Source organism: Labrus mixtus, chromosome 20 (genome assembly GCF_963584025.1).
Source record: "Labrus mixtus chromosome 20, fLabMix1.1, whole genome shotgun sequence".
Taxonomy (NCBI): domain Eukaryota; kingdom Metazoa; phylum Chordata; class Actinopteri; order Labriformes; family Labridae; genus Labrus; species Labrus mixtus.
In genome coordinates, this window is record NC_083631.1 from 6,260,828 (window position 1) to 6,286,724 (window position 25,897).

The window sequence follows — 25,897 nt, forward strand, 5'->3', positions numbered from 1 at the left end:
TCATTGAAGAAACACTCCACTTCTATATAATAAACTTCTAAATGTATTTGAATGCACTTTCTTTGTTCTTGAACAAAGTCACAGCTAAGTTTGAGCTTTATAATTTATATATATTTTTTAAACCTAGAAAAAGAGCTTCCCAAGATGAGGTGCATCCAACGCTTAAATGAGAAACTGTCCACCATGATTGCAGTTATGATTGTTATTGCCATTCCAAGAAGAAAGATGCAGAAGTCACGTTTTTATTTGTATTTTTAATTAAATAACAATGTCAGAATGAAATGTGCAAAACATGGGGAACATTTACGGTCTTCTAGTGCCAGGTTTATTTTAAACAGAATGATTACATTCAAAATATAGGAATTGTCACGGTGCTGGTAGCCTAGTGGTTAATGCGTACGCCCCATGTACAGAGCCCGCTGTCCTCCAAGCAGGCGGCCCGGGGTTCAAATCTGACCTGTGGCTCATTTCCTGCATTTCAATCCCCACTCTCTCTCTCCCTGATTTCTGACTCTATCCACTGTACTTTCTCTATAAAAGGCAAAAACAAGCCCCAAAATAAACCTTTGAAACCAAAAATATATATATGTAGGAATTGTCTTGGTTCACAACAAAAGACAACAAAGAAGGTCTGCTGGTTTTATGATTCGATCCATGGCAGTGTGTATCGCCCTCACACTATCAGTCCACACAGTGTATGAACATCACAATAGCCTCTCCCTGCAGAGTCTGCTAGCCATATTTTAGCTTCTTAATAAGCCAACTGTGTGTGTGTGTGTGTGTGTGTGTGTGTGTGTGTGTGTGTGTGTGTGTGTGTGTGTGTGTGTGTGTGTGTGTGTGTGTGTGTGTGTGTGTGTGTGTGCGTGTGTGCGTGTGTGTGTGTGCTACAGGCAGCAACAGACAGCAAGGAGAGAATCTTCTCTATGAATATTAATGTGCGGTTCAGGGGGGAGGTTGAGGGGTAGGGCGGGAGGGGAACCAAAGCCTCCTCCAAATCCTCCACAGATAAACTGAGAGGGGAAGAGAGATGATTACATGCATGGTTTTTCACAGGGCTCCCCCCCAAATCTCATTTTGTGTAGTGCATTTTAATGGGATCCTCGCACACACCTCAGCCGGCTCAGTCTCTGGATGCCAAAGACGAGGCCGATAAATTCCCAGCCGCCGTGAATTTTTTATGCAAGGTTTTTACCACATTTTATTTTATTTTTTTTATATGCAAGCACAAACTGGGCCTTTTTCTCTACCTTTTTGTCTTTGTAATGTGCGGCATGTATCACTGTCATTTGAATGCCGCAGACAATGGAGAGCGGCGAGAGATGGATGAGTCGAGGCCATGAAGAAGGAATCAAAGTCATTTCTCGGCTGCAGATGATGGAAGAGGTCATGCGAGTAGAGCAAGCCCGGAGGGAAAAAAGACTCGGACGTATGTGTGACATGAAGACATGACGGAAAATTAGTTCATATGAAGAAGATATCTGACTTTGATGAAGTTGTTCAGCACCTGATTTCACAAAAAGATGACTTCAACATATTCCTGTGATTTCATTCTCAGGGTGGAAAGCGGGACAGCGTTTATGATCCTTTCTTGTGTTGTACTGATTCCTCAATGTACTTCCCTTAAAATAAAAGCATCTGATAAATTAATTGTAGAGTTGTAGAATGATGTCATCCTGTTGCATTTCAGTTTGTAAATTGTAAGTAATAACGGAGCGGATGTAGGAAATCTAACAAAACATTGTAGTACAACATTGTTCTTCACCTCAAAGACGATAAACTGAGAAGATCCAGAGAGACATGGGGCCATATTTCAAATTAACAAACACTCTCAGACAACAGCTAACTTTAGTATTCAGCCACCTCCTAGCTAACATCACTGTAAGCAGCAGTGGCTGAATGCTAACGTTACTTTTGAAAGTGTTAAAAGATGCGTTATCGCACAAAACTTCATCATCATATTGTTTTAGCAAATACTGCCTTTTCTGTTCAGTGTTTTTAGGACATCAAAAGGTCATTTAATTCTACGGTGCAGCATTAGGGCCAAATTAAAGAAAAAACCCTGGTGATTTGTAGGATTAAGTCGTAATATTATGAGAATGAAGTGAAAATCTTTCAAGAATCAAATCGTAGTTTAATTAGAAGAGTCATTGTGTTACACAAATCAAGTAATTGTTTTATGAGGACAGTAATTATACATAATGCAGGAATGAAGTTGTAATGTACAGAATAACAATAAAATATTATTTTAGAGTTAAAGAATACGGAGGCCCTGAGCACACATGCATCCATACATTTAAATTTACTGTTACCCTGTGATAACAATCATTTACAGATGTCTTATTGAGCTCTCGATGCAGTTTTTCAGCATCTGATTTTACACAACAACAAAAAAAATCTGCTATGTAAAAGCTGATTATCTTGTGATAAAGATTTAATTTATCTGGAGATCATGAGAAAACGACTGAAGTTAATTAACTTCCAAGGGAAACCCAGGGTCGGTATACCAAGATAATGACGTTAAAAAAGTCAAGATCTCAAAAAAAAACAACCAAAAATTACTTTAAAAAAAGAGTCAAATAAAATGTACAACTCATATCCTCTTACGGCATCCGTACCTGGTAGTTACTATTTGAATATGGCCGAATATCAGCTGGATTTCCACAACCCATTGTCTTTTCAGTTGCTCAGAAATTGCTGAAATGTTAAAACATGTTCAGTAATTCCTGAATGGATACAAATAAAAAAAACAAAGGCTTCATAACAGAGTGATGTCAGAGGGAAACGGCTGCTGTGTGAATTTTGGTAAATGACCCTTTACTCTCCGTGAACTCACATGACATGACTTCCCGTTTTTGAAATGTGATCCTCAGACATTGATCTCCGTCTCCTCTCCGTGCGTCTTCTTGTGTTTATTGCTGATAGCCATCGGGGCGACCCCAGCACACACCAGGGACTGTTTAATTACACACTGTTTCTCCACGTGTCCGTCAATAATCACACTGATGCAATCAGTCATGTGGCCGTTTCGATCAATACATCCCAGAGAGGTGCAGTCAGAGTCCAGATCAACATCAGTTTTTATGGCGTCGTTACAACGTTCATTTTACTGTCTGTAGTTTACCTCCAGTTTACCTTCAATCTGCTGCTTAAATAGGGCGTTCATTAGGCTCTCTACTGGAGCCGCTTACATTAGTCAGTTTGGAAAAAGGGGTCAATTTTTATTAGCTAATTAATGAAAGGAGTATTTGATGTAGTTAAAAACGGCAGAAAACATTATGTGTCACCTTGACAAGAAAGATGAACCGTCTTCATAACGACATGCTTGCTTCTTAGTTATCAACTTTCATCGATGCCGGCCCCCTCTGGCTTCACATTAACTGATCGCTAATTGACACATATTAATTACTAGGCCAGTTTCACTTAATAAGCGTTATTCTCAAACATCCAAACATGCTTATAACTTGGCATCCCTCCAGTTCAGTCACCCTTTTTTCTTAGATCATTTTTGGGCCGTTTTCCTGTTTATTAGTCAGAAAAAAGAGCGGGGGAAACACTTTCCTCAAAGGACAGATGGATGGAGTGGATCCCTGGGAAGCCTGTTTAAAATAAAAGTCAGCTGACTCCTTCTCTCAGACAGGAATCCAAAGAATGTACTGAATCAAGAATCACTTTTTAAATGTATTTAGGTGCAAATGTCTAATGTTTCAATGCACGGCGACTTCCTCAGAGTCAAAGTCGTGGGAAGCCCGGTGGAGGATTTTGACCTCTACTATCAAAATGAAAAGTATCATAGATGTATTATTCTTAATATAAATGTTAAAGTGAATCTTAGAGCTGCTCAACTTCAACCCCTATAATTAACACAACCAGTCCTTCCTGTTGTCATCATTACAGTTGCTAACTTTATAGACTGATCAGTCTATTTATACCATAGCTGTCACTGCTGATACCACACATACTTTTACCTTTATTACTCCTCATTGTTGTTGTTTCTCTGTTTGTCTCTGTCCTTCTCCTTCTCCCTGCATCTCCCTCTATCCAACTATCCAAGCCCCACACAGTCTCAGCAGTTGTCTGTTCATCATGAGTCTGCTTCTGCTCGAGGTTTTCTGCCTCTTAAAGGACGCTTTTATTTTCTTTGCCACTGTTACTTTGCTAAATGTTGCTTGGTACTCATGGATTAAGGTTGGGTCGTTGTAGATCATGTAACAAAGAGTAAAGTCTTTTACCTGCTGTTTTGTAAAGTGTCTTGAGATAACATTTGTTTTGAACTGGCGCTTTACAAATAAAGATTCATTGATTGATGAATAATGAGGTCACAGAGGCATGTGGTTGCTTTTCTTGAAGAAAATTTTTAAATTGTTGCTGTAACCCTTCAAAAACACTTTGTTTTTGAAAGTGATTTTTTTTGGCTGCTAACTTTTTCCAGGTAAAAGAGATAATTATGCAATATCAAGGGGACTTCTGGGTAAAATATATGTCATATCAAATCAAATAAACCACTGAGCTACAGCAGCAGCCGACCGCTCTTCCTCTTTGTCTTCTACTTTTCTAATCTTATACCTCGAGCAAAAAAGCCATATCTTCATTAATCAGGAGCAGCTTCTCTGCAGAAAAAGGAGCCACATCACAGGATGTCAGGGAAACATCTACAGAGCTGGTGTTGTCGTTAGGAAGCTGTTCGACTGTGATGTTGGTGTATTGTTAGAGAGGGTGAAGAATCAATCCCTCTCTTCACAAACATGCACGCGTTTTTCTTCTTGGTATAGTCGAAGAGAAAATGAGCAGATTTGAGTGTGTCGCACTAAAAACAGTCGTGTTCTTCTCTTTCAGCTCTGAGCATGTGCTAGCTTCTCATGGTGTGTGTGCAGAGCGGGGATAATCACAACACAATCTGGCAGATCTGCAGAAATATGAGAGAGCAGATGACAAGTAGTTTGATAAGGAGGGTGCTGTGTGTGTTTGTATGTTCCTATAGGTTTGTCTCAGTGTGTGTCTGTGTGTGTGTGCAGGGCTGGTTCCTGGAATAGGTCATCAAGAGGTGTAACAATGCAAGCATGGTCTGTATTCTTTCACTAAGTTGAATTAGTGCTTCTTCTTTTACTAGAGCCACACAAGTTCCTGTGTGGTGTGAGCCTTTGCAATATTTGAAAAAAAACCTCTACAACCAATCTGCTTCCTGATATGTCCTATATTTTTTTTTGCACACTTTGGAATCTGTATCTTTATCACAACAGGCGTAGAGATTTTTTATTTTTTTTGCACTGTTCCGATATCCGATAGTATGAACATGTTCATGTGTTCTCGTTCAGGTTCTTCAGTGCAGGGTGGAAAGGTGTGAGTTGTTTCCCGACTAAAAGACAGCTGCTCCTAAGTGTGAGATTGTCAACACACATCACCCCTGCTCCTCTCTCTCTCTCTCTCTCTCTCCAACTCAGCCAGTACAGCATCTGCGGAGATACTGTGTGTTTTGTGTGTGCGAGGAGAAAAGCCCATGAAAACATGATCTCTGCCATAATTCACTTTTGTGTGGCTTCGTGTGTGTGCATGTGATGCATGTGTGCAGCTTTGCAGAGGTGTGAAAAGTGACACAATGCAGTCTATAAAATAGCACCTCTGCTCTTCAGCGGCCACAGTGGTGTTTGCATGCATGTGTGTTAATGTGTATGTGTATGTGTGTATGGGGGGTGGGGGGGGTTACATTTGGTTTGCACATGTGTGGATTTTTTGGTTTGCCTATGTGTGAATTTGTTTTCATACTTAGAGGAGTCTGAGTGATGTTTATTTTTCAGCTTGTGCACAAACGCTTTGTTTCCAGTCACACAGATCAATGAAAACATGAATAAGAGGGTTTTATCTGAGAAAACGGCATGAAACTGACAGCTTGTTAGTCATCCTGCTCTCTTCAGGCTGCACAAACACAATAGAGGCTCTTTGAAAATCGCCTCGACCCCAAGGAGTTTGGCGAGAGCTTCAACCCAGACGAAGCCCCTTCGGCCTGGGACACACGGAGGACAACCTTCCCTTTGTCCGGGCAGTAAGCGTGAGGAGAGCTGAACAGTCACACAAAGTGTTACTTCAGCTGTCACTGTATCTGGATGTGAAGTGTTACTCCCTTATTTCCCACCCACTGTATCCACATCTTTATGTGCCCAAAGGCTATCAGTGGTGGCGGGAATGATTAAGCAGGATTTGCAGTCGACCCCAAAACACTCCTCCTCCTCCTCCTCTCCTGCAGGTTTCCAGCACTTCAGAGAGCGGTGAGTCATTGAGGGATCACCAGCTGTGTCAGAGATAAAGGCGACGGAGGAGGCTCTGACTGACAGAATGGAAAGTGAAAACACAGAGGACCTCGGGGCGTCTTGTCTTGTGACATCTGTCTCTTTTCTCTCCCTCTGTGGTTTTTTTGTCTTTTGCTGGTGGATGGAAGAGATTCACTTCCTTGTTTCTCTCTCTCTCTCTCTCTCTCTCCTCCTGTCATTCTCTCATCCCTTTCTCCACTCTGGAAAGAAAACAGCATTCCTCACTGTAACCATTCCTGTCTCCTCTGCCCAGTAGGAAACTGCTGTCCAATCCATAAGTCATGATAACAACCGTCTTCCTCCCTTTCCTCCCACACACTGACACACACACACACACAGTAACACACAGGAGGTGGAAAACCGACTCCTCGCTCCGAGCATGATGTCAGACGTCTGCTAGCTGACAGGTCTTGCCATGGGAAAAACATGCATAAGTGTGTTTAAGTGTGTGCACACACCACGGGGACCCTATAGGCACACCGTCCTCATGCTCCACATGTGTGTAAGCACACACTAAACACACATCCACAGCTGTAATTGAACCCCCCCCAACACACACACACACAGCAGATGAAGCCCAGTAGGAAAATCACTGACTTTGAAATGATGCAGTGGATTTATTTCTTTGATTTCAGGATGTGTGTGTAGTCGACATAAATAATAAGAATGATTAAACCTTTATTTATATAATTCGCTTTAAAAATCCATTTTATTTTTTTTGCAAGAACTCCACTTCAATTTAGCCTCCCATCCTTTAGGTCCGCTCTATGAAATGCCTGCTCTCCCCCTGCATGGCTGGTGTTATTGATTTGCCATTATGTAGCATGGGGGAGAAAATCCATGGCTCTCCCTTTAAATAACCATCACACGAGGACAAGAGAGATACATCACGGAGAAACCATATCGAATTGGAACACATGGGATGCATAGTGTAAGCGGGGCAATCTTCCCCGTGTGTCTTACGTCTGACAGAGACGAAGCTGCTGAATTATCTTAAGCTTCGCTGAATCAGGATTTTCTGCAGACCCTGGTCCTGTGTGATTTTGTTGTCGTGGGGGATTCCTCCTCTCGTCGAGGCTCCGACTTTAATGTGCAGGAATACATTTCACTCACCAAACACAGGTTTGGGTGTGTAGACGTCTGGTCTCCTGTTCAACAGAGTGAAAAGTTGAATGTTCTGTTTTGATAGTGAGAGCATGGGCATAGAGTCGGGGGGGAGTAGAACTGACCACCCAGGGCTCCACAGGAGGACGCACAGGAGCCCTTATTGGCCCTGAAGTATAAATGGAGATGATTCCTAACTCATTCATAACTCTGAAAATATAAAGTGTTCGAACATTTTGCAACGAAACGATTCCAATTCTCAAAAGATAGATCCCAAAAGTAAAAAATTTTACCTGCTCATTCTCCCATGAACTTGTGTTATGAAATAGATATCGTTGTTTTTTTTCAATAGTGTTGATCATTACAATGAAAATAGATTATATCATTTTAAATTGACTGGTATGAAAAATGTTGACAATCTTCATTTAAATCTCTTAATGGGTCATTTGTGTAATGGAGGTGTGGTTAAAGTCATATCTCAGGGTTGGCTGAGGCTGTGTCAGAGGGATCTTTTCATGGGGCCCAGAAATCCTGGAAACACCCCCTGAGTGAGAGACAATGTTTCTTTTTTGGAGGTCTGATGAAGTTGTGATCACACAACCTGAGATCATATCTGAGATATGAACGTTTTTGAGACTTCATATATTATACACTGCAAAAACCCAAATCTAAAAAAGTGTATTCATCTCAATTATAGTGAAAAATATCTGATTACACTTATTATATGCCACATTCACCAAACCAGGCCAGATAAACACCTTATTTTAAGATATAATCAACAGACCATTAGGCCTAAATTGTCTGTAATAAGTGAAACATTTTGACTGTTAGGTGTCTTGAGATTAGATGTACTAACTTATTGATGTGTGCTTGCAATATCTTGAAATAGATATCAGATGAATTTGGTTTATAATAAATGTGATGAGATATTTTTATCCAGAATTGAAACTTTCTTAGATTTTCATGGCACTGAAAATGTTTTAAAGATCTGTTCACAAATTTCACAACAAGGTTTGTCCCGATTCCTCAAATCCACTTTTTAAAGAAACCGGCGATCTCTAGCTCTTTAAACAAGAAACAATTCAAACTATTTTTAAAACAGTCACAACTCTTCTGTTGAAAACTTCTGAACGCACACCAATCATCTGCTTCTTTTGGGATCACGATAATGTTCTGAATTTGCTTTGAGACGTAATCATCCAGTTTATTTCTCAGTCAATATGATACTCATTACTGTAAATATGATTAAAAATAAGGAGACACATCCATTGACCATGTTTCTGAGCAGCAGTTATATTTTTAACCCAAATGCTAACATTGGCTAGCATGCTAATGTTGACAAACAAAAAGAAAGAGGCAGAGGTTTGCCTCATGTCCTACATGAAGGAAAGACAAACTGTGCTGACCGCCTCGCCCTGAACATCTCCCCATCCGTTTTTGATTTTTCTCACACCAAAGCCACTCTACAGCCAGCTGTAGTCAGTCAGTGTTTGTGTTTAGTCTGCTTCACTGTGAGATCACATGTTCTCTCTCTCTCTCTCTCTGGAACATGAAATGACTTTAATTAAAAATCCTTCTGTAGGTGGTGCTCGGTTATTTTTTTTAGATCTCAGAGCATGTTTAAGATGAAAAGAATCTCTTTATGCAGCCAATTAGTTTTCATCACTTCAGATGTTCAAACTGCTTTGGTCTGAGCTCAGCCTGGAAGAACATTTTGTTTTCAGAACCTTTAAATCTTCAACTGCAACAAAGACAAAACCGTGCTTTTCTCTGGTTCTTTTTCTTTGACCTGACAGACATAAGGGACTGTCTGTTATTGTGCAAATGCGCCAGCTGGATTTTAGGCTTTTACTCTGTGGAAACCTCGTTTTTAAGTGTATCTGTCATTAGTGTAAGCACATCTTCTGATGCATGACTGACAGCTCGAGAAGAGGACATTACAGAACATGCAGCAGACAAAAGGCCTGTCTGTGCCGTTGTGTTCAGGAAGAGGCCCGCTGCGCTCTGATGTGGCGGGATGCAGTACCTGTGACACACACAACAAGTTCCTGTGTTGAGTGTGTGAAGTCTGCTGCACGTGGCAGAGTGATGAGAGACACACACTTCCAGCTCTGCCTCTCAGAGTCCTGACAGGCTCGCCGGAGGCCATCACACTGAGAGGTGATTATAAAGTCATGTGGGTATTATGGCTTATTGCCTGGAAAGTTTTCTATCATGTAGGATGCAAATATGCATGCACAGATAGATGGAAAACAGAGTTAGCGAGGCAGTAGAATACGGCAGAAAGAAATAACAAAGAAGGAATAAGAACACGAGCTAGAAAACAATACAATATTGAGCTGCAAAGTCTTTGTTTATGTTGTGATTTAAAAAATGCAGAAGATGGCAGTTTCTCAGTGATTGTCACTTTTTTTCTGCAGAACAAAAATGGCTTCCTTTCTGCTCCATTATCTCTCTAAATTTAATACAAATCTTAAATCCCTGTTGTGCTCTTTTCTCAAAGTCAAGAAGGCTCGCTTTATCTCTCAGCTCCTCCTCGGGAGCTTCTTCTCTCTGCTCTCCATGCAGCCAATCAAAACCTAAAGTGAATTATGATAAAGACGGGGGTGAAAAAAGGAACAAGAAGCAGTAGCGGGGTGAGCGCCCGCGTGGCTGAATTTCCATATAGATAGACGAGCACATTAAACTTGTCTATCTGCAAGCTCACTGTCCATTCTTCCTCTTATTACATTTTGATGGAAAGATGGCCGCTCCATCTACATCATCCACTCGCAACACCCTCCTCCCCCCCCCCCCACCCTTCTGTCGTGTTCCTATCTGCCCTGGACACTTGATTGTTTCTGAACTGGTGTTGACCCCGTAAAGAGGAACCGTGAGCCTGGTTTTCCTGCCGCAGTTTGTTGTGTTCATTTGTAATCTCAAGGTTCTTATTGCTCAATTTTCTTCCTCCATATAAAGGCAAGTTTTTACTGTGGTGAGGGGTAAAAAGGGGAAGAAAAGAAAGCAGGGTTAAAAAAAAAAAAGAAAAAGGAAAAGAAAGACAGCTCCTCATCATGGTGCTTCCAGGCTTACATGTAAATTAAAATGCAATTAAAAACAGGCAAATAAGCTGTTCCCAGGAGATGGGGAGAGGAAAGGAGGGAGGGGTGAAGGAGGAAAGGGCTCTCAGGATAAGGGGCCTGCGTCACTCATCATTAGCATGGCATTAGAGTGAAGGGAGCTAAATCTGAACACTGGGTCACAGGCACATTTAGCTGCGTCTGCTATGACGGAAATAACCCGCACAGAGAGATTCATTTCTGCAAAATCCACACAATTACTCAGTGCATTATTCAGCCATTGTTCTCTGAAGCGTACCATTGTGTGCTTACTTATTGTGCTTCATGTACAAGACTCACTATTGTGATTTCCTGCGCAGAGCAAGAGCAGCATCCATCATTGATGCGCGGTGGATGAATAATTTCAACATGCAGCGGCACGGTGCTGCGTTCAGGAGCACTGGGGGTGGGGGGGGGGTGCAGATTTCTTTTAGCACTCAAACACGCATGCTATCCCCACTCTCCTGTCGCGCTGCAGCTCGATACTGTATCGACAAGTCGTGCATTCAGCTGCTGAGATTCCACTGCACCACCTCCTTCCTCCTCCCCCTGGCCTAGACCCTCACCCCTACAGCCCCCCTCCCTCCCTCCCTCCCTCCCTCTCCCTCTCCCTCTCCTGGAAGCCTGGTGCTCTGAGTAAGCCCTCCCTGCTTTTATTTCCCCCCCCCCCGTCCTTCCACCTCCTGCTCGGGCTCCTGGGTATGTTGGGGATCAATGGGGGAAGCGTATGGTGGTGGAAGAGGTGGTGGTGTGAGGAGGGGGGGGGGGGGGGAACCCCACACGACGGCAGCCTTGTAGGCAAGCAGGCGGTAGGGGACGAGAGCGAGGGGAGGGTGGGGGGGGGGAGCCCACCCTGGCAGAGGAGCACCCCTCTCTGTGGACCTGTCGCCTCACGGCAACAATGGTCGTGACAATGACACTGGAGGAGGAATTTCCGTTGCCCCCCCCCCTCCCACTCCACAACCACAACCCCACACACACACACACACACACACACCCCATCTTCATAGTACATTAAAATCTTCATGAATGGGTTCCTAATAGCTTTCATTTGTTACAATTATCATAATTAAACATATGTCAGGGGCAGACAAAGGAAACTGGAGATTTCTGTGTTAGCACCTGAAGCAGAAAGGGTGCGAGCACTGGAGAGGGATAGCTTTTGTTACAGAATAATTAGCATGAATAGACTTGTATATTGTAATCATGCTGCATATTTACAGCAGCTAATTAAAAAGCTTCTATTTCAGTAACTCAGCGAGCCTCTGTCTTGTGTTTTGAGCAGCAGACTGAACCCTGGCTCTCCTGTCTTTGAGAGCTGCAGGTTTCATCTGTGTGTCCTTGCTACATCAGCCGGTTTGATAGTGGAGCTTAATGACCGCCCGCTGAGCGCCGTGAGAATGGCTGTAGGGCCCTCTTAACATTTTTGTAACCCCCTCCTCCCCCTGAACTCTCTCTCTCTCTGTCCTTGCTTTCTGTCCCTTAAACCAGTCAACTCTTTCCCTCCTCATCATCACTGTTCATGCTCGTCTCTTCTCTCTTTTCTTTTTGTCTCTCCCATCCTTCTTTCCACCTTCTTCTTTTCCTCGCGCCCCTGCATACACCATTTTCTCTCAGCTTTCCCACTCCTCCCTTTCCCCTCGTCCCTCCATTCCCTCAGTTGGCACTCCTGGCACTGTGGGTGGCGGGTGCCAAGGAAAGGGAGGGCCTCCTGGCTTCCCAATGAGCAGCCATTTTGTGGATCAGTTCTCCAGTGAGCCAGCTGTGTGCATGCAGAGAGAGTGTGTGTGTCTGTTTCTGTGTCCGTGTGTGTGAATGACAGAGAGAGAAGATGGGGACTGGAGAAAGAAACAGTTGTTGCGATAGAAAAGAGGGGTCATGAGGCTTTGCTTCCTGCTGAGACTGACCCCTGGTCCTCTAAACTTACAGCCACATTAAATTGACTCCACAAACATTCTTTCATGTACTCACAATCAACTCATTTCTGCACCTTGACTTTGCAGAAATCACACTCAAGTCCTTCAGTCAGCCTCGCTTGAGTCTCTAAAATAGTCCAAAAGCTGTCAAAGTTACTGCATTTCCTTCCACACAAATATCAAATGAAAGTTTTTTTTTCTTTTCCAATGCGTGGGATTCGAGCAGCCTTGTTCAAATAAATTCTCACCTTCAAGCAGGAGATAAAAAAAAAAAACAGATTGGCTGACCCTGACTTTATCCTCCTGTTTTAGATAAACAGCGTGTTTGACCTTGAGGGGCGCTGCAAGGGCAAAATAAATGTCGGAGGGTTTCTAAACGGAGTTTTTAAAAAAAAAAAACAAGTCTACAGATTTAATCCAGGAGTTTGACAGAAGCAGAGTTTAAAACATTTAAATGTTCTGGTCAAAGTAACCAAGGGGCATTTTCACATTTAAATTGACTGCGTAAAATGGCAGGAAATGCTTGAGAAGCGTCTCTGCGCTGTTCTCAGAAGGATTTTTAAAAGTAAGTTGTTCTCAAACAAATGACTGAATGGTCAGCTCTGCACTTCAACTTCCATTTTTGATGTCTTTTTTTTTTATTTCTTTGCGGTGTTTGCTCTCAGCTGCCGGTAATCGAATCACTCAGTTCAAATGACATCGGGTGATTTTAGAGTCCGTGACTTTAGAAAAACATTCAAAGGTCGCAGGTGAACGAGTGCATCACGGACACGAACTCACCTGGGTGCATTCCTGCGGGGACGCACAGACCTGGGATAGGCAACACACCGCAAATATGCACATCTTGTTTAGATCAAGTGTTTTAAATGATTTGTTCACATGATTCACAAGGTGCTCCGGATCATTTTGTACTCACACATCAGCAATTTCAGTGAGAGGGGAAAAATGTTTTATGGCGAGGGGAATGGTTTCTAATTCCCCAAAATCTTTATGCATGATGTGCAACCTGAGAGCTGCTAATTAAGAAAACATTTTCACTCTGCGTGCTGCTGATTAAAACCCTCTCCGACGACGTTTATTGATTATTTTTCTGCAGGTATGAACAAAGATATCGAGCTGTGATCAGATCCCGCCGTCAGACTGACTCATGGGATTTTCTAAATGATTATCTTTGCCTTGACGCAGAATCCTGGCGTCACTCCCGACGTGCAAACACTCAATGACACATAATTTGTATTTTGGGTACCTGGTGAGTAAACAGAACTGACAGTGAATACCTCCCAACTCCTAAAAGGGTTGCTCTGTAATGCCCTCAGATCTCTGCGCTTTGTCAATCCACATTTCGATTCGATAAGATACATTCAAAAATCAAATAAATATTGAGGAGAGGACACCACCTTGGTGCCAGTTTTATCAAGAGCTCACTTATTTGTCACAAACTTAATTTCTCTCTCTCTCTCTCTCGTCTCCCCTCGGTCTCTCTCTCTCCTTTCATGCTGTTGCTAGGGAAGCAGGGCGTATGCGCTCCCTGGCCGCGGCTGAAGGGCACAGGAAAAAAACAGGAATAGGGCGAAAAATAGAAGCTTTAATCGAGCGTGTTTGCCATAGAAAGAGTCTTAACCCCTTCTTGCACCGATATCAAGACCAAAACTCGGGAATGAATCAGTGTAAAATGCCTTATTTCGTCGTATTTTGTCCATTACCTTATATGGCAGGGCAGAGATATATCGTGCCTGTGTTTAATAGGCTGGCTGCTGCCGCTCTGCTCAGAGGCTTCATTTTAACCCTTGTGTTGCTGAATTACTTTTGGACCAAGAGATGCATCGGTTTGAGCTTGTATAGTTCTCTTTTTACGACACATATGCGACATGCTCGAACGAATTGCGCCCGGTTAACAACAATCACGCGTAAAAGTTGTAATTTACGCACACAAACAGCCATTTCATGCGCGAACCCGCTTTTTCTCTCATGGTTCCAATTAAGTCCCCATAAATCCTGTGACTTAATGTGGATGACATTTACAGCACAGAGTACACACTCGTTTGGGATGTGGTTTATGCTTATGGATTTAAATTGTCAAAACGGACAAGCTACAAGCAACATAACAAGCAATAACAGACTCGGTTACTTCGGGGCAGGAAAAGGCTGAACGCACTTTCCCATTACAGAGTTGCCACAGGTAGACGGAAAGCTGCACAGCAAAACCTCCACTGCTGTGAGCTGAATTGATGGCAGTTGAGCCCAGAGGACATGACACCGGTTAGATGATCAGAGAGGGTGTGTGTGTGTGACCTATATTTGCGCGGCGCTGTTATAGAATATCGAAGTGGAAGTCTGTACATGAAGCCTGCAAAGCAGCGCTGCGTTAAGGGGATCGGAAATAAAAGGGGAACTTGTTCTTCATGAGTGCGTCAGCCTCGGTTCAGCGAGATCAACACAATGTGGTGACACATGTGCTGTCACGTTCAAAACTAGAGAAGGCTTCATTTGTCGAATACATTTTTTTTGTAATTAAAACAGTTTTCTTCTGATGTGAGAGCAGGTTTCCAGAACGTGTCAACCTGAACTCCCTCAGGTGCAGCTTTGCATCTTCAAATGTCTGATAAAGAAACAACAGAGTAATCTATTTCAGCTTGGATTTAAAGCAGCATCTCTTTTATGCACCAAATCTTAATTAACAGCCACACGTGATCTGAACTTAAATAAAACACAGCCACTCGCTGTGCTCTCAGGAATCAACTGTTTTGGGAGTTTGCACGCTTGAAAGAAGAAAATAACTGCAAATTGGATTTAATGCACAAAGAGCTTTGACAACAACGTAGTGGCTTGATTTGAATTTCCAGACATCCCTCCTGCAGTGCAGTCCAGTAGGCTACGTACGGGATAAACTCCAACCTCTGTGCAAGGTCTCCACCTCCCCCTCCCCTCCTGACGTCACGAACCGAGCTGAAGCTAGTGCACGAAAAGAGCTGCTCGCGCCGCACTACTGTGAATATCTCTATATGCTCAGAGCCAGGACCGGGGAGTGTGCAAAAGAGAGAGAGGGAGAGGGTGAGAGCGAGAGCTAGAGCGAGCGAGGAGGAGAGGTGGAGGGAATACTGTTGGATTGTGGATACAACTGGAAAACTACCAAGCGCGCACAGCACGCACCGAGCGGAAAGCATATCGACGGGTGCGTAGCCAACATTTCTCTGACTCCCGATCGGAATCCGGCGAGAATGGAGCTCCCTGCCGCCGGAGAGCACGTCTTTGCGGTGGAGGGCATCGAAAAGAAGCGCATCCGCAAGGTAACAGAGCGGGAGGGGGAAACTGAGTGCAAGAATCGCTCCGGCTGTTGAAATATTGCGTGTGACATGCTCCTTACCAATTTTTTTTTTCTGCCCCCCCATCACAGGGCAAGATTGAGTACCTGGTCAAGTGGCGAGGCTGGTCCCCAAAGTAAGTCAGAATTATATTTCATGGTTCAACCGTGCAATGAAAAAAAAAAGCAAAATTCTGCAACAACATCAATCGATATTACTTGGAAATGTTATTCATGAAGGGCGTGCAAGAACAGTGTGTGTTTATGGAAGAGAGAGAGAGAGAGAGAGAGTGTGTTTGCCAGTGTGTGTATGTGTGTGTGTGCGTGTGTCAGTGTGTGTGTAGGTGTGTAAACTGGGAGAGCGCGGTCGGTATGTGTTTCAGAGTATCCGTGGATGCCTTCACTAATTTATGCGAGGGAAGGGGGAAGGCACAGCCATGTAATCCCGTTTTAATTATTTCTGCTCTGCCAGCGAATTTACGAGACAGTGCTGCTAAAATGGCCGACTGTATGTTGGTGCTGTAGGACCGTTTGCAGAGCAAGCACTGACAGTTTTTATTTGACACTTATGTTGCATGTCTTCCCCGGGACAGTGACATTCACTTGTTATTCATGTCGCCGCAAGTTCATCCTGAAGAGGAAAAATCTACATGGACAAATATTTTGAGATGAAAGTGGAGGCATGCATTACCTGTGCACTTTGTGTGTGAGTGTGTGTGTGAGTGTGTGTTTGTGTGTGAGGGACAGGGCCCTGTGGGTCAAACGTGCACGTGCCATCTCCCTGACAGACATTTGTTTGCTCCTCTCTGCAGATACAACACATGGGAACCAGAGGAAAACATCCTTGACCCGCGTCTCCTCGTCGCGTTTCAACACAGGTGAGGGAGATGTGGACTTCGGACGAGGCCCGCACGCATGCATGCAGCCTCCAGTTCAGCCATGACCATATAAGGGCATGGGAGGAGGGGCGCTCCAGTAACTCTACCACTGATCTCTCCCCCCCCCCCCCCCCCCCCCTCAAAGGACTGTGTGGTGTGGGGAACAGGCTGGGGATGTAGTAGTGAGAGACCCTTATTAATCACGCTAAAGGAGAGCGACTGGAAATGTAGAAACATGCACAGAAGCATGTCGTGAGCTGCAAATTCTCACTATATGACATGATTCTGCTTATGTCATGGTTTGACCCACTTTCTCAGAAGGAGCTGAAGTAGCTGCCTTGTCTGGATAGCAGCTGCATGATGGAGCAGCAGCTTTAGAAAAGATATGCTCCACATTTGGATTGACCTACACAAACAGTATTTGTTTAACTGTAAAAGCTGATTTGCATCTTTCGAGGTTTAACAGGACAGGTGCTGATGGGAGTGTTTGCATTTCGGGGATTGTTTTGGTTTGCGCGGAGGCTGCTGCCTTTAATGTTGTGGAAATGGATTGGATGAATTTGGACGGATAAATCATCCACCGTTTTCCATTGCAGGTCAAAAGAAAGGCCAAAAAAGAAGCCTGCAAAAATAATCAGTAACATGTAGATGTCAGTGTTAGAGGGTGAGATGTTAATGAATACAAATGCGGCTGTCATTTCAGCCCTGTGGCGTGTGCACTTGCAGCACCCATGAGGCCTTTGAGACACACATTCTCAGTGGGCCATCGGGCCGCTCATGAGACTCGGTAAAGACACGGTGGCCGGGGGAAAAGGAATTTGCGTTTCTGAAAAGGCATATTGACACGCAGAGCTCTCCCAACGTTTTCCAGTGTACTGCTCTCATATTCCCCCTCAGCCTGCCCGCCTAACTATGTGTGTATATGTGTTTGTGTGTGTGTGTGTGCCTGGCTCTCCGCTGACGGTCATGGAGTGTTGCCTCTGCACGCTGTGTGTGTGGATTCCTCTCTGCTCCCAGAGGATGGGGGAGGGGATCCGACAAGGGAGGCTGTAATTGCCAAATCTGCTGTGAATAGGGGTCACCCCGTCGGCCGCTGTTTGAAATCGCACACATTATGGCATTAAAAATGTCCACTGTTTGTTGTGGCAGATTTTCTGGCAGCTCTGATCGTTTGAAACATCTGAAGCTAGGGGGCCGACAATAGGCTGAGCATGCCCGGGGAAGCCTGCCTGCAGTCGGCCTTCACCCACCGCTGGTTATTTATGAGCCAATGATGAGTCAAGGTTTATATCAGGGAGCAATATTTCACTGGCAGCCCTGCCTCTGCTCTATTCAGGACGAGTACAGTACCATGTTTGCTTCCTCCTCCTCTTTAAATAACAACAGCTCCAGGAGATGTTCCATTTAAGTCCAAAACATATCGCTCTACATTTTCAGATTGTAGCCGACGTCCCGGACAATACTCGATGGTAGTAAACAGCAGCATGTTTCCCTGAAGTACCCCGCATTGCTGTTATTATCCCCCATCATCTCTACCTCATGACCCTAATTAGAGAGTGAATGTAGGAAGAGGAAGGGCACGCTGAAGGAGGGAGGATGTTTGAAAGACAAGGAGAGCCTCTCCCTTGCTGTAGCCTTAATTGAATTTCTCCGGGATAATGAGAATATGAAATGGGCCGATTACCATGGAGAGCTATGCAAATAAGGACCATAATGCTTTGCAGCAGGGTCACATGTGGGCATTCATTAGGCCTCCGAATGAAAATTCCACTTTTGACCTTGGATAGTTGGAAGATGAAGGATTATTCTGAATTTCAAACCTGTTATTTCTTACTTGATATAGATTGGTACTAACGGTTTGTCAGCGTTATACAAAGAAGATAAACATGGTGCCAGAATGTAATAATCTTTTGTCTTCACAGAGAGAGGCAGGAGCAGCTGATGGGATATCGTAAACGGGGGCCAAAACCGAAACATCTTTTGCTGCAGGTAATTATCATCTTCATGCTCCACTACTCAACACAGACAAAAATATTCATGCTGTGCTGATGTGTCGGTGTCACTCTGTGAGGCTCCAGAATGTGAAGGGTCCTGTCAGGTGTCTCTCTGAGCTTGTGGTGGAAATAGATTCCATTAAGAGAGATGTAGAGAAGCAAAGATGGATTTCTGTCCACTTTCATCATGGAGCCGGGTGCGTTGCCTTAGGTTACGTAAGCGTCGCTCGAGTGAACTCATCTGATCTGCATGTTGATTATTTCTGTATGCTAAATAGCTTCATAAGCAAAACACAGTTCCTTCTACTTTTTGATAGAGGAGGGGTCTTTTTTTTTGCACCAAAGTGAACCTGCTGCAGGAGAATGATTTCTTTTTATTTCACTGGTTGCACATGTTTCCTGAGACAGAAATAGAAGGGTTGAAAGTAGCACTCTTGTCATGCTCTGACTATTTCAGCTAAGGGCCTTTACCGGACTGATTCCAAGCCAAATGTGATTATATATTTTGAGAGACTGTGAGCTGATTGCTATGCACTGTCACTCCTTAAGAGGCGTACCACTCTGGCCAGAAATCAGGGATAAAGCGTGACATGTCTGGTGGCACTTCTCTGACCCGAGGTCACAGCCGAAGCGTCTTGAGCGTTCCGCTGCAGTGCCCTCCTGACGGCCCGCAGGGGTCAGCCTGTACAGGAGGAGGGGGGAGGGGACAACATGGTGGGAGGGAGGAGGTCACAAGCTGAGCACTGGTTGGGTGGTTTAGCTGATCTCTGATAGGCTTCAGATTATGTAAATTGTACTTTTTCTGTGCATTCGATGGGAGTGTTTTTGCATCAGCACTTTGTGTGCCACTTTACCCACATTGTTCTTGTAATGCTTAGTCCGGGCAAACAGTTGTGTAATTGTGCGGCTCTGGAGGAGTTTTGCCAAGTCTGGAGCCGTTTTCACAGATGCACTCCAGTAATTTTCTAGAAAACTTCTTCCCCTGAAATTTTCCTGAGTTAGTTTTTCCACACATTCACCTCACAGCAGAAGACTATCCCTGTTGGATAGGAGGGGGGTCTCAGGAGGCAGGGTATGATGAAGCAACAGAGTCCAATACTAAGATGAGTCTTTTTGTCTCGATATCAATGAAGTATGTAGCTTGAAGTATTCATGATATCAACAAAAGCAGTGGAAAAGAACAAACGGGTGGACAGAAAACCTAATGAAGGTGCACAGAGATCGCTATGGTTACCGAGGGTCGCAGGATTGAAACATCATCACCCACTTCTTGTGATGAATTTTGCTGAATATTATCTGCTGCGTTCACACATCCGCTCACCCTGACTTCTTGCAGTTCTTTGCTGGAAGGCTGGCAGGAAAAGTTCAGCTGCTTTCTTTCACACATGCAGCTCGTATGTGTGAAGTAAGAGTTCATAATGTCAAAGAACAAGACGTTGTCATTTGACTGGCAGAGAGTAAAACACATAATTTGAAGAGGTTGGGTCTGAAATGTTGGGTCTGTTTTTTTTGGAACTAGTTACCTGCTCCAGAAAACAGATAAGGATACTTCCAGCTCTGTTGTTTTTAATTTTTGACCATTCTTCTACTTATATGTCTCTTATGACGCCTTGGTAGACGTACAAAAACCTAAATGCTGAAGGAAAGTTTTTAGACTGATCACAGAATTCTCAAGTCTTATTTTCTTTTCTTGGCTTACATTCTCAAATTGACTTTGACATCTTAGTGAAAACAGATGAAGTTTTAACTTTATTTCTTGTCTTTGTCTTCAAGGTACCTTCGTTTGCCAGAAGGTCCAGCATCCCTGCAGGTTTTGAGGAATCATCTCAGGATCCAGAAGGCGGCCTCAAGTCAGATCCCGTCCAGGTCCAGCGCCCCCAGCCTCAGCACTACCAGCTGAACAGCAAGAAGCATCATCAGTACCAGCCCAGCAGCCAGGAGGTCCCGGCAGACCAGCTCCATAACGGCAAGAAGAAGTTCATCTACCAGCTCAACAGCAAGAAGCACCACCACTACGAGCCCGACCTCAACATGTACGACGCTCAGGCTTCTAGGCTCAAAGAGGTGGTCAAAGTTCAGGAACCTGCAAGTAAACCCGCAAATCCTGGCTGGAACCTGCCGCTGGCCCTGCAGCAGAAATGGGTCCGGGACAAAGACACCGGCTGCTTGAGCAAAGTCAAAGAGCTGGAGGTGAGGAAACCAGCCGTCAAAGACGCTGAGAGCGAACACGCCCTTAAACCCAATCCTAAAGACGCAACGCTGCCTAACGCGGTCAGCAGCAAAATGAAGATAATCAAGAACAAAAACAAGAACGGACGTATTGTTATCGTCATGAGCAAATACATGGACAGCAACAAGGTTCACGGAGCGAAGGGTAAACACGGGGAATCGTCGAGCGTAGAGAAACCCCAGAACACCAAACCGTCGGAGAACAATCCAGCACACACAACCAAAATGGTGGCGTACCCGGAGAACATTATCCCCAAAGAGATCTGTAACGGCAGCTCGCCACCCGCTGCAGAACATCCCATCAAGTGTTCCCCGAAAGACAGGCATTTCTCCAAACCGTCGCCGAGCACAGCCGAGGAATACAACACGGAGGTGGCTCGTGGTCAGGCTGATTTACCCGAAGATTTACCCCTTCAGCTGACCGCAAGCCCGCCTCCAACGTCCTGGGTTGTTGACACCAACATCCCGACCCCGACAGACAATGGTCAGATCAGGATCCCTTCGTTTCCCAACGATCGCAAGAGAAAGATATCGGATACCACGGACGATCGGAGTGTTTGTAAAAGCTACCTGACTTCCAGAAGCTTCAGCGTTCCCAGCACTGTGGTCGCGCCGCCTCAGGACTCGCCGATGGACCTCCACTGTAGTGGCCCGCGGCACAGCGGCACGCGCACATATGAGGCTTTAGACTCTGGCGGCCAAGAGGAGCCGATGGATCTCAGCTGCCCAAAGACTAAGAAGCAGGCGGAGCCGGAGAGACAGCCGGAGCCCGAGCCTGTTGTGGAAAACACGACTCCTGTGACGGAAGAAACACATGAACCCACAGAGAAATCTAAAGAAGCACCCGTTAAAAAACCCTCCCCTTTCATGGGAAATATCATAATCACTGACATCACCACAAACAGTCTCACCGTCACCTTCAAGGAATATGTTTCTTTCTGAGGAACGTCTTGTCAAAAGTTGGACTACCAGCGACCAATTGGATGATCTTGTTTATATGTACATATGTTAAAAAAAAGAAAAAAATCAAAATTTTGTATATGTGGAAATTTATAATTTATCATCAAATTTAATATGTTTCTTAAAATGTTTTATACTGTAACTCCTCTGTGACGTCGTAGCCAAGAAAGTGCCCTCGAGGATTTGAGCGAATGCTTTCAGGTGGAAGTATTCCACTTAAAAAAAAGTCGTCTGTGGTTTTATACCTGTACCAAACTAATAACCTGAGATGTATGAAGGTTTATACATATTTTGTATAAATAATCACTTATTTTGGTCCTGATAGAACTTAGAGAGGAAGACGTTGTGTATATGGTGATCAAAGATCAAATTGAAAGCACTTAAAGAACATTTTTATTCTTTGCTTTGTGTCATCACTTGTAGAAAAAAAAAAACATGTTTTTTTTTGGACAGCATTTTAAGAGCCAGTGTCCAAATTTGAACGAGTTTCACGGTGAACCATGACAGGGAATGGGACATGTTGTGAGGGGGGAAGTAGATGAGGGAGACAGACGGACGGATTGTGTTTTTGCTAGCAAGCTAACTAATGAATCTAAAGCTCTGTGCTGCTAACATTTTAAGATTGCTTGGTGGGAGGATGTCTGGATATTTGTTGATTTAAGCTTACAGAAGCATGTGTCATATTCTGATTTACAGGTGAAAAAATTAGATTCTGACATAAGCATACAAATGAATAGCCTAATTTCCTTGAAGGATTTTTGTTTTTCCTTTCATCTCAGCTTAAAGTCTTATTTCAACAATATTTTGAAGACAGACCCTCAGACTGACTTGTTGTATTTTGTTGCATGATTAATTCTGGGCTTATATAACACAATATTATCCAACCACATCACATGTACATTTAAAAAGCAGGTGTGTCTGAGTACATAGTAAACACACTGACAGCTGAAGTTGAAATATGTCCCAGGGTTTTTGTTTGCCATTGAGATGCATCAGAGCCAATCGAACATGCAGTAGCAGCCCGGTCTGTGGTTATATTGCACATTTCACCTTCAGCAAATCTATGATATAAAATGTGACACCCTCCTCCGAAGAGATCCATTACTGTTTAGAAATAGTGTCATTTATCAAATGTCCTGTTAGCGCTACGTATTGATTCTAACCATAATTAGGGTTTTTGATTTATAACCACATTTGTTATCTTTAGAAACACTTGCTTGTCTCCTATAATGTCATGCAGATTAGCATCGCTCATCTCACCTTGTTTTTGAGTTATATGATAAAAACAAAAACAAGGTACTACTACTTGCTGTAGAAAAAGCTAGCAGGGTCGTTAATTATGCAGATTTAATGTGAGGCTGGTTTTGTGCACTGTTTCCATTATGCTGCTGAAACTTCAAATGTCAAAGCTGTTGGATGTAACCTAACATTTGAGTCTAAATTGCCTTCAATGCACAATTAATGCAAAAGCCAGTACGAATGCTGAGATGCTCTGAGAATAAAAAAAAATGAAGAGTGTATTTATTGACGTTAATATCCTTGCTTGAAATCTTAACATTAAGTTATCTGAAGCTGCAAGTGATTCCATTTCTCTTTTTTGTATGTTTGCTTCTCTTTGGTCTCTTTTGCTTTGTTTGTTTGTTTGTTTGTTTGTTTGTTGCACTTGGTTCAGAGTCAAAACGATTGTTACAAAGTTTGTTCTACCACGACTTGATGGCCTCCTTTGCTGTTGGTACAGCTTATCGGATGGTATGTTTCACAATAAAGAAACAGAACTTAACCCCTGACATGTTGCGTTTGATATTTGGTGGGCGTTTTTTTTTTCTTCTGATTTATTAACACTTCACCTCCGAAATGTGTCATCGTCATGTGGAGCTTTTTCAGTTAAATATTTACGTCTTATTGTTGTTCCGAAAGCCTTTGTGCTCACTCGGAGAAAGAACAGAACAATAAACACGCGAAACATGGTTGTGAAACATGAATAGAAAAACAGATCGAGTTGCATAATCACAATCGCTCCTGCACAAAGGGCCCTCTGTATTGCATAACTCAACCGGCCACTTGTATTATTAAAACTTTACACATGCATTATTTTTCTGCTGCAGCTCTGACCCCGAGCAGGAATGTAAACACACAACATGGCTGGAGGAGGGCAGGGGAGGGATTCTGTAATTCTTAGATTTTATCAAGAAGCAAGAGTTCATGGAGGATAAATATTCAGCCATGAGGAGAGAGAGAGAGTGTGTGTGTGGAGTTCAGCAAAATGTGGATAGCATCTTTAATAGGTCATTCAAATGCCTGCAACAGGTTTAAATACACTGGGGCTGTGTCATAATGACTCAGCACTTCTCCCTACATTATCATACTTGAAAACAAAACAGATTTAGAGGGACATAGATACACAATTGTGCACAGCTCAGCTTTAGGAATGATTTCTGTATGCTGACCTTTAATGAAAAAAATGTTGATCAGGCCACTTTCAGAATGTAGGAGGATCATGAATGTGCTCTGAAAATACAGACAGGGATGGTTTTGCTGGAATCTGAGGCCAATAGAGAGACGGACCGATGAATGTTTTGAATGACAGAAGGGCCAAGGAATGTGTGTTTGTGTGTGTGCGTGCATATATGCATGTGTGTGTGTTTGGTATGTTTTGGTGGACTCGCCTATGAAAGAATGCAGACAGAGAAACCTCTACAAGGATTTTTTTTTTTTAAAGAGAACTCCTTCAGCGTAAAAAGTGTTCAAGTGTAGATACACGGCTGCTTTGTCACTCAATTCTTTAAATAATCAATTCTCATTCTAGTTTGATCAGATGAATTAGTTCTCCTGTGTGTCTATATACTTTTTGAAGAACAAAACATTCACTCTGATCTTAGTTTAAGATCAACTGTTCGTGTGAGAGTGACCCCTGCGGATTTCTGTCTTATAAGCGCGTAAAACCAACACCAGAATCGGTCTCCAATCTGGAGGCCAACAACGCCTGATGCCTTTTCAGATCTTAAATCTAGAGTCTATGTGCCACAAGAGGAACACGGTGAAACGAGGCCCTTATTCGATCTATTTCCGACATACAAACTAACTGTCACTCAGAAAAACCACACATTTCCTCTCCTCTACTTCTCTGGGATCTCGTCTTGGAGGTGAGCGATGAAGTAATAACTTCAAAATCAAATATTGCCCAAATAAAACTCTTCATTCATACAATGCGTTATAAAATGAAGACTAAAGAAAATGTTTCTATTGTTGCATGGGCAATTTGAGTGTATAAAGGGCAGAACTATGACATAAATGTACTTCTCAGGCCCACAGAGGATTGTTTAAGTCCACGACGCACGTCTTATACCGAGAAACTCAGTTGAATATCAGGTGATAAGAGCGGAATTTCAAACCGCACAGCTCGCATATCTCTGCATGAAGCCCCTCTCTCTCTCTCCGGGCCTTTTCATCTTGGCTTTGAACCAACTATGTGTCTTAGTCAGTCAGTCAGTCAGTCAGTCAGTCAGTCAGTCATGCACCAGTAAGAAACCGAAACATCGTTGAGTGGGGGGACATATTTATAGACCAAGTGTGATGTTTCACATTCCCCCTTTATCATCGTGCACAGCAGCAGCAGTAGTGTGCACAGACGGTTCCGTGAGTGCATTTGTGTGTGTGTGTGTGTGTGTGTGTGTGTGTGTGTGTGTGTGTGTGTGTGTGTGTGTGTGTGTGTGTGTGTGTGTGTGTGTGTGTGTGTGTCTTCAAGGAGGCCTGTTGCTATAGAAAATAAAATTCAATAACACTTGATCATACATTGGTATAAAATGGGTTCTTCCATTAAATAAATTGTGCTAAGTTGCTGTTTTTTTTTCATACCAAATACATTCAATAAAGTAAAAACCACCAGAGGATCTTTGTAGGAAACATTTTTGTATGAGCGGTTCAACACAAAAAGATCTAGCCTAAAAACTAAAATAGTTACATGAGAGATAAGAGGCGCTGCTGCGTGCGTAAAGGATGATTTCTATTTCAAAGCTGCAGCTCGGGAACCACACGGCTTCATACTTTCAAGCTTGAGGTTATTTTTTTTTTCTGTCTGATCCACCTTGGGCAGAAAATGTCGCCCGGTAAGTAGG

The 25,897-nt window shown here is 43.4% G+C and overlaps 1 protein-coding gene across 1 annotated transcript; it reads left to right on the plus strand.

Annotated features, from left to right (window-relative positions):
- Window positions 1-15,372: 15,372 nt before the first annotated feature.
- Window positions 15,373-23,562, plus strand: cbx4 (chromobox homolog 4 (Pc class homolog, Drosophila)). The gene is made up of 5 exons (XM_061065425.1): window positions 15,373-15,707; window positions 15,815-15,858; window positions 16,534-16,599; window positions 18,522-18,588; window positions 20,367-23,562. Exons 1-5 carry the CDS (start codon window positions 15,639-15,641, stop codon window positions 21,762-21,764), a joined length of 1,644 nt encoding a protein of 547 aa, XP_060921408.1. The 5' UTR covers window positions 15,373-15,638; the 3' UTR covers window positions 21,765-23,562.
- The last annotated feature ends 2,335 nt before the right edge of the window (window positions 23,563-25,897 follow it).

Coding starts and splice junctions, on each gene's coding strand:
- cbx4 (XM_061065425.1), top strand. CDS start 15,639: ATGGAGCTCCCTGCCGCCGGAGAGCACGTCTTTGCGGTGGAGGGCATC. Junction 15,708..15,814: donor AAAAGAAGCGCATCCGCAAG/GTAACAGAGCGG, acceptor CCCCCATCACAG/GGCAAGATTGAGTACCTGGT. Junction 15,859..16,533: donor TGGCGAGGCTGGTCCCCAAA/GTAAGTCAGAAT, acceptor TCCTCTCTGCAG/ATACAACACATGGGAACCAG.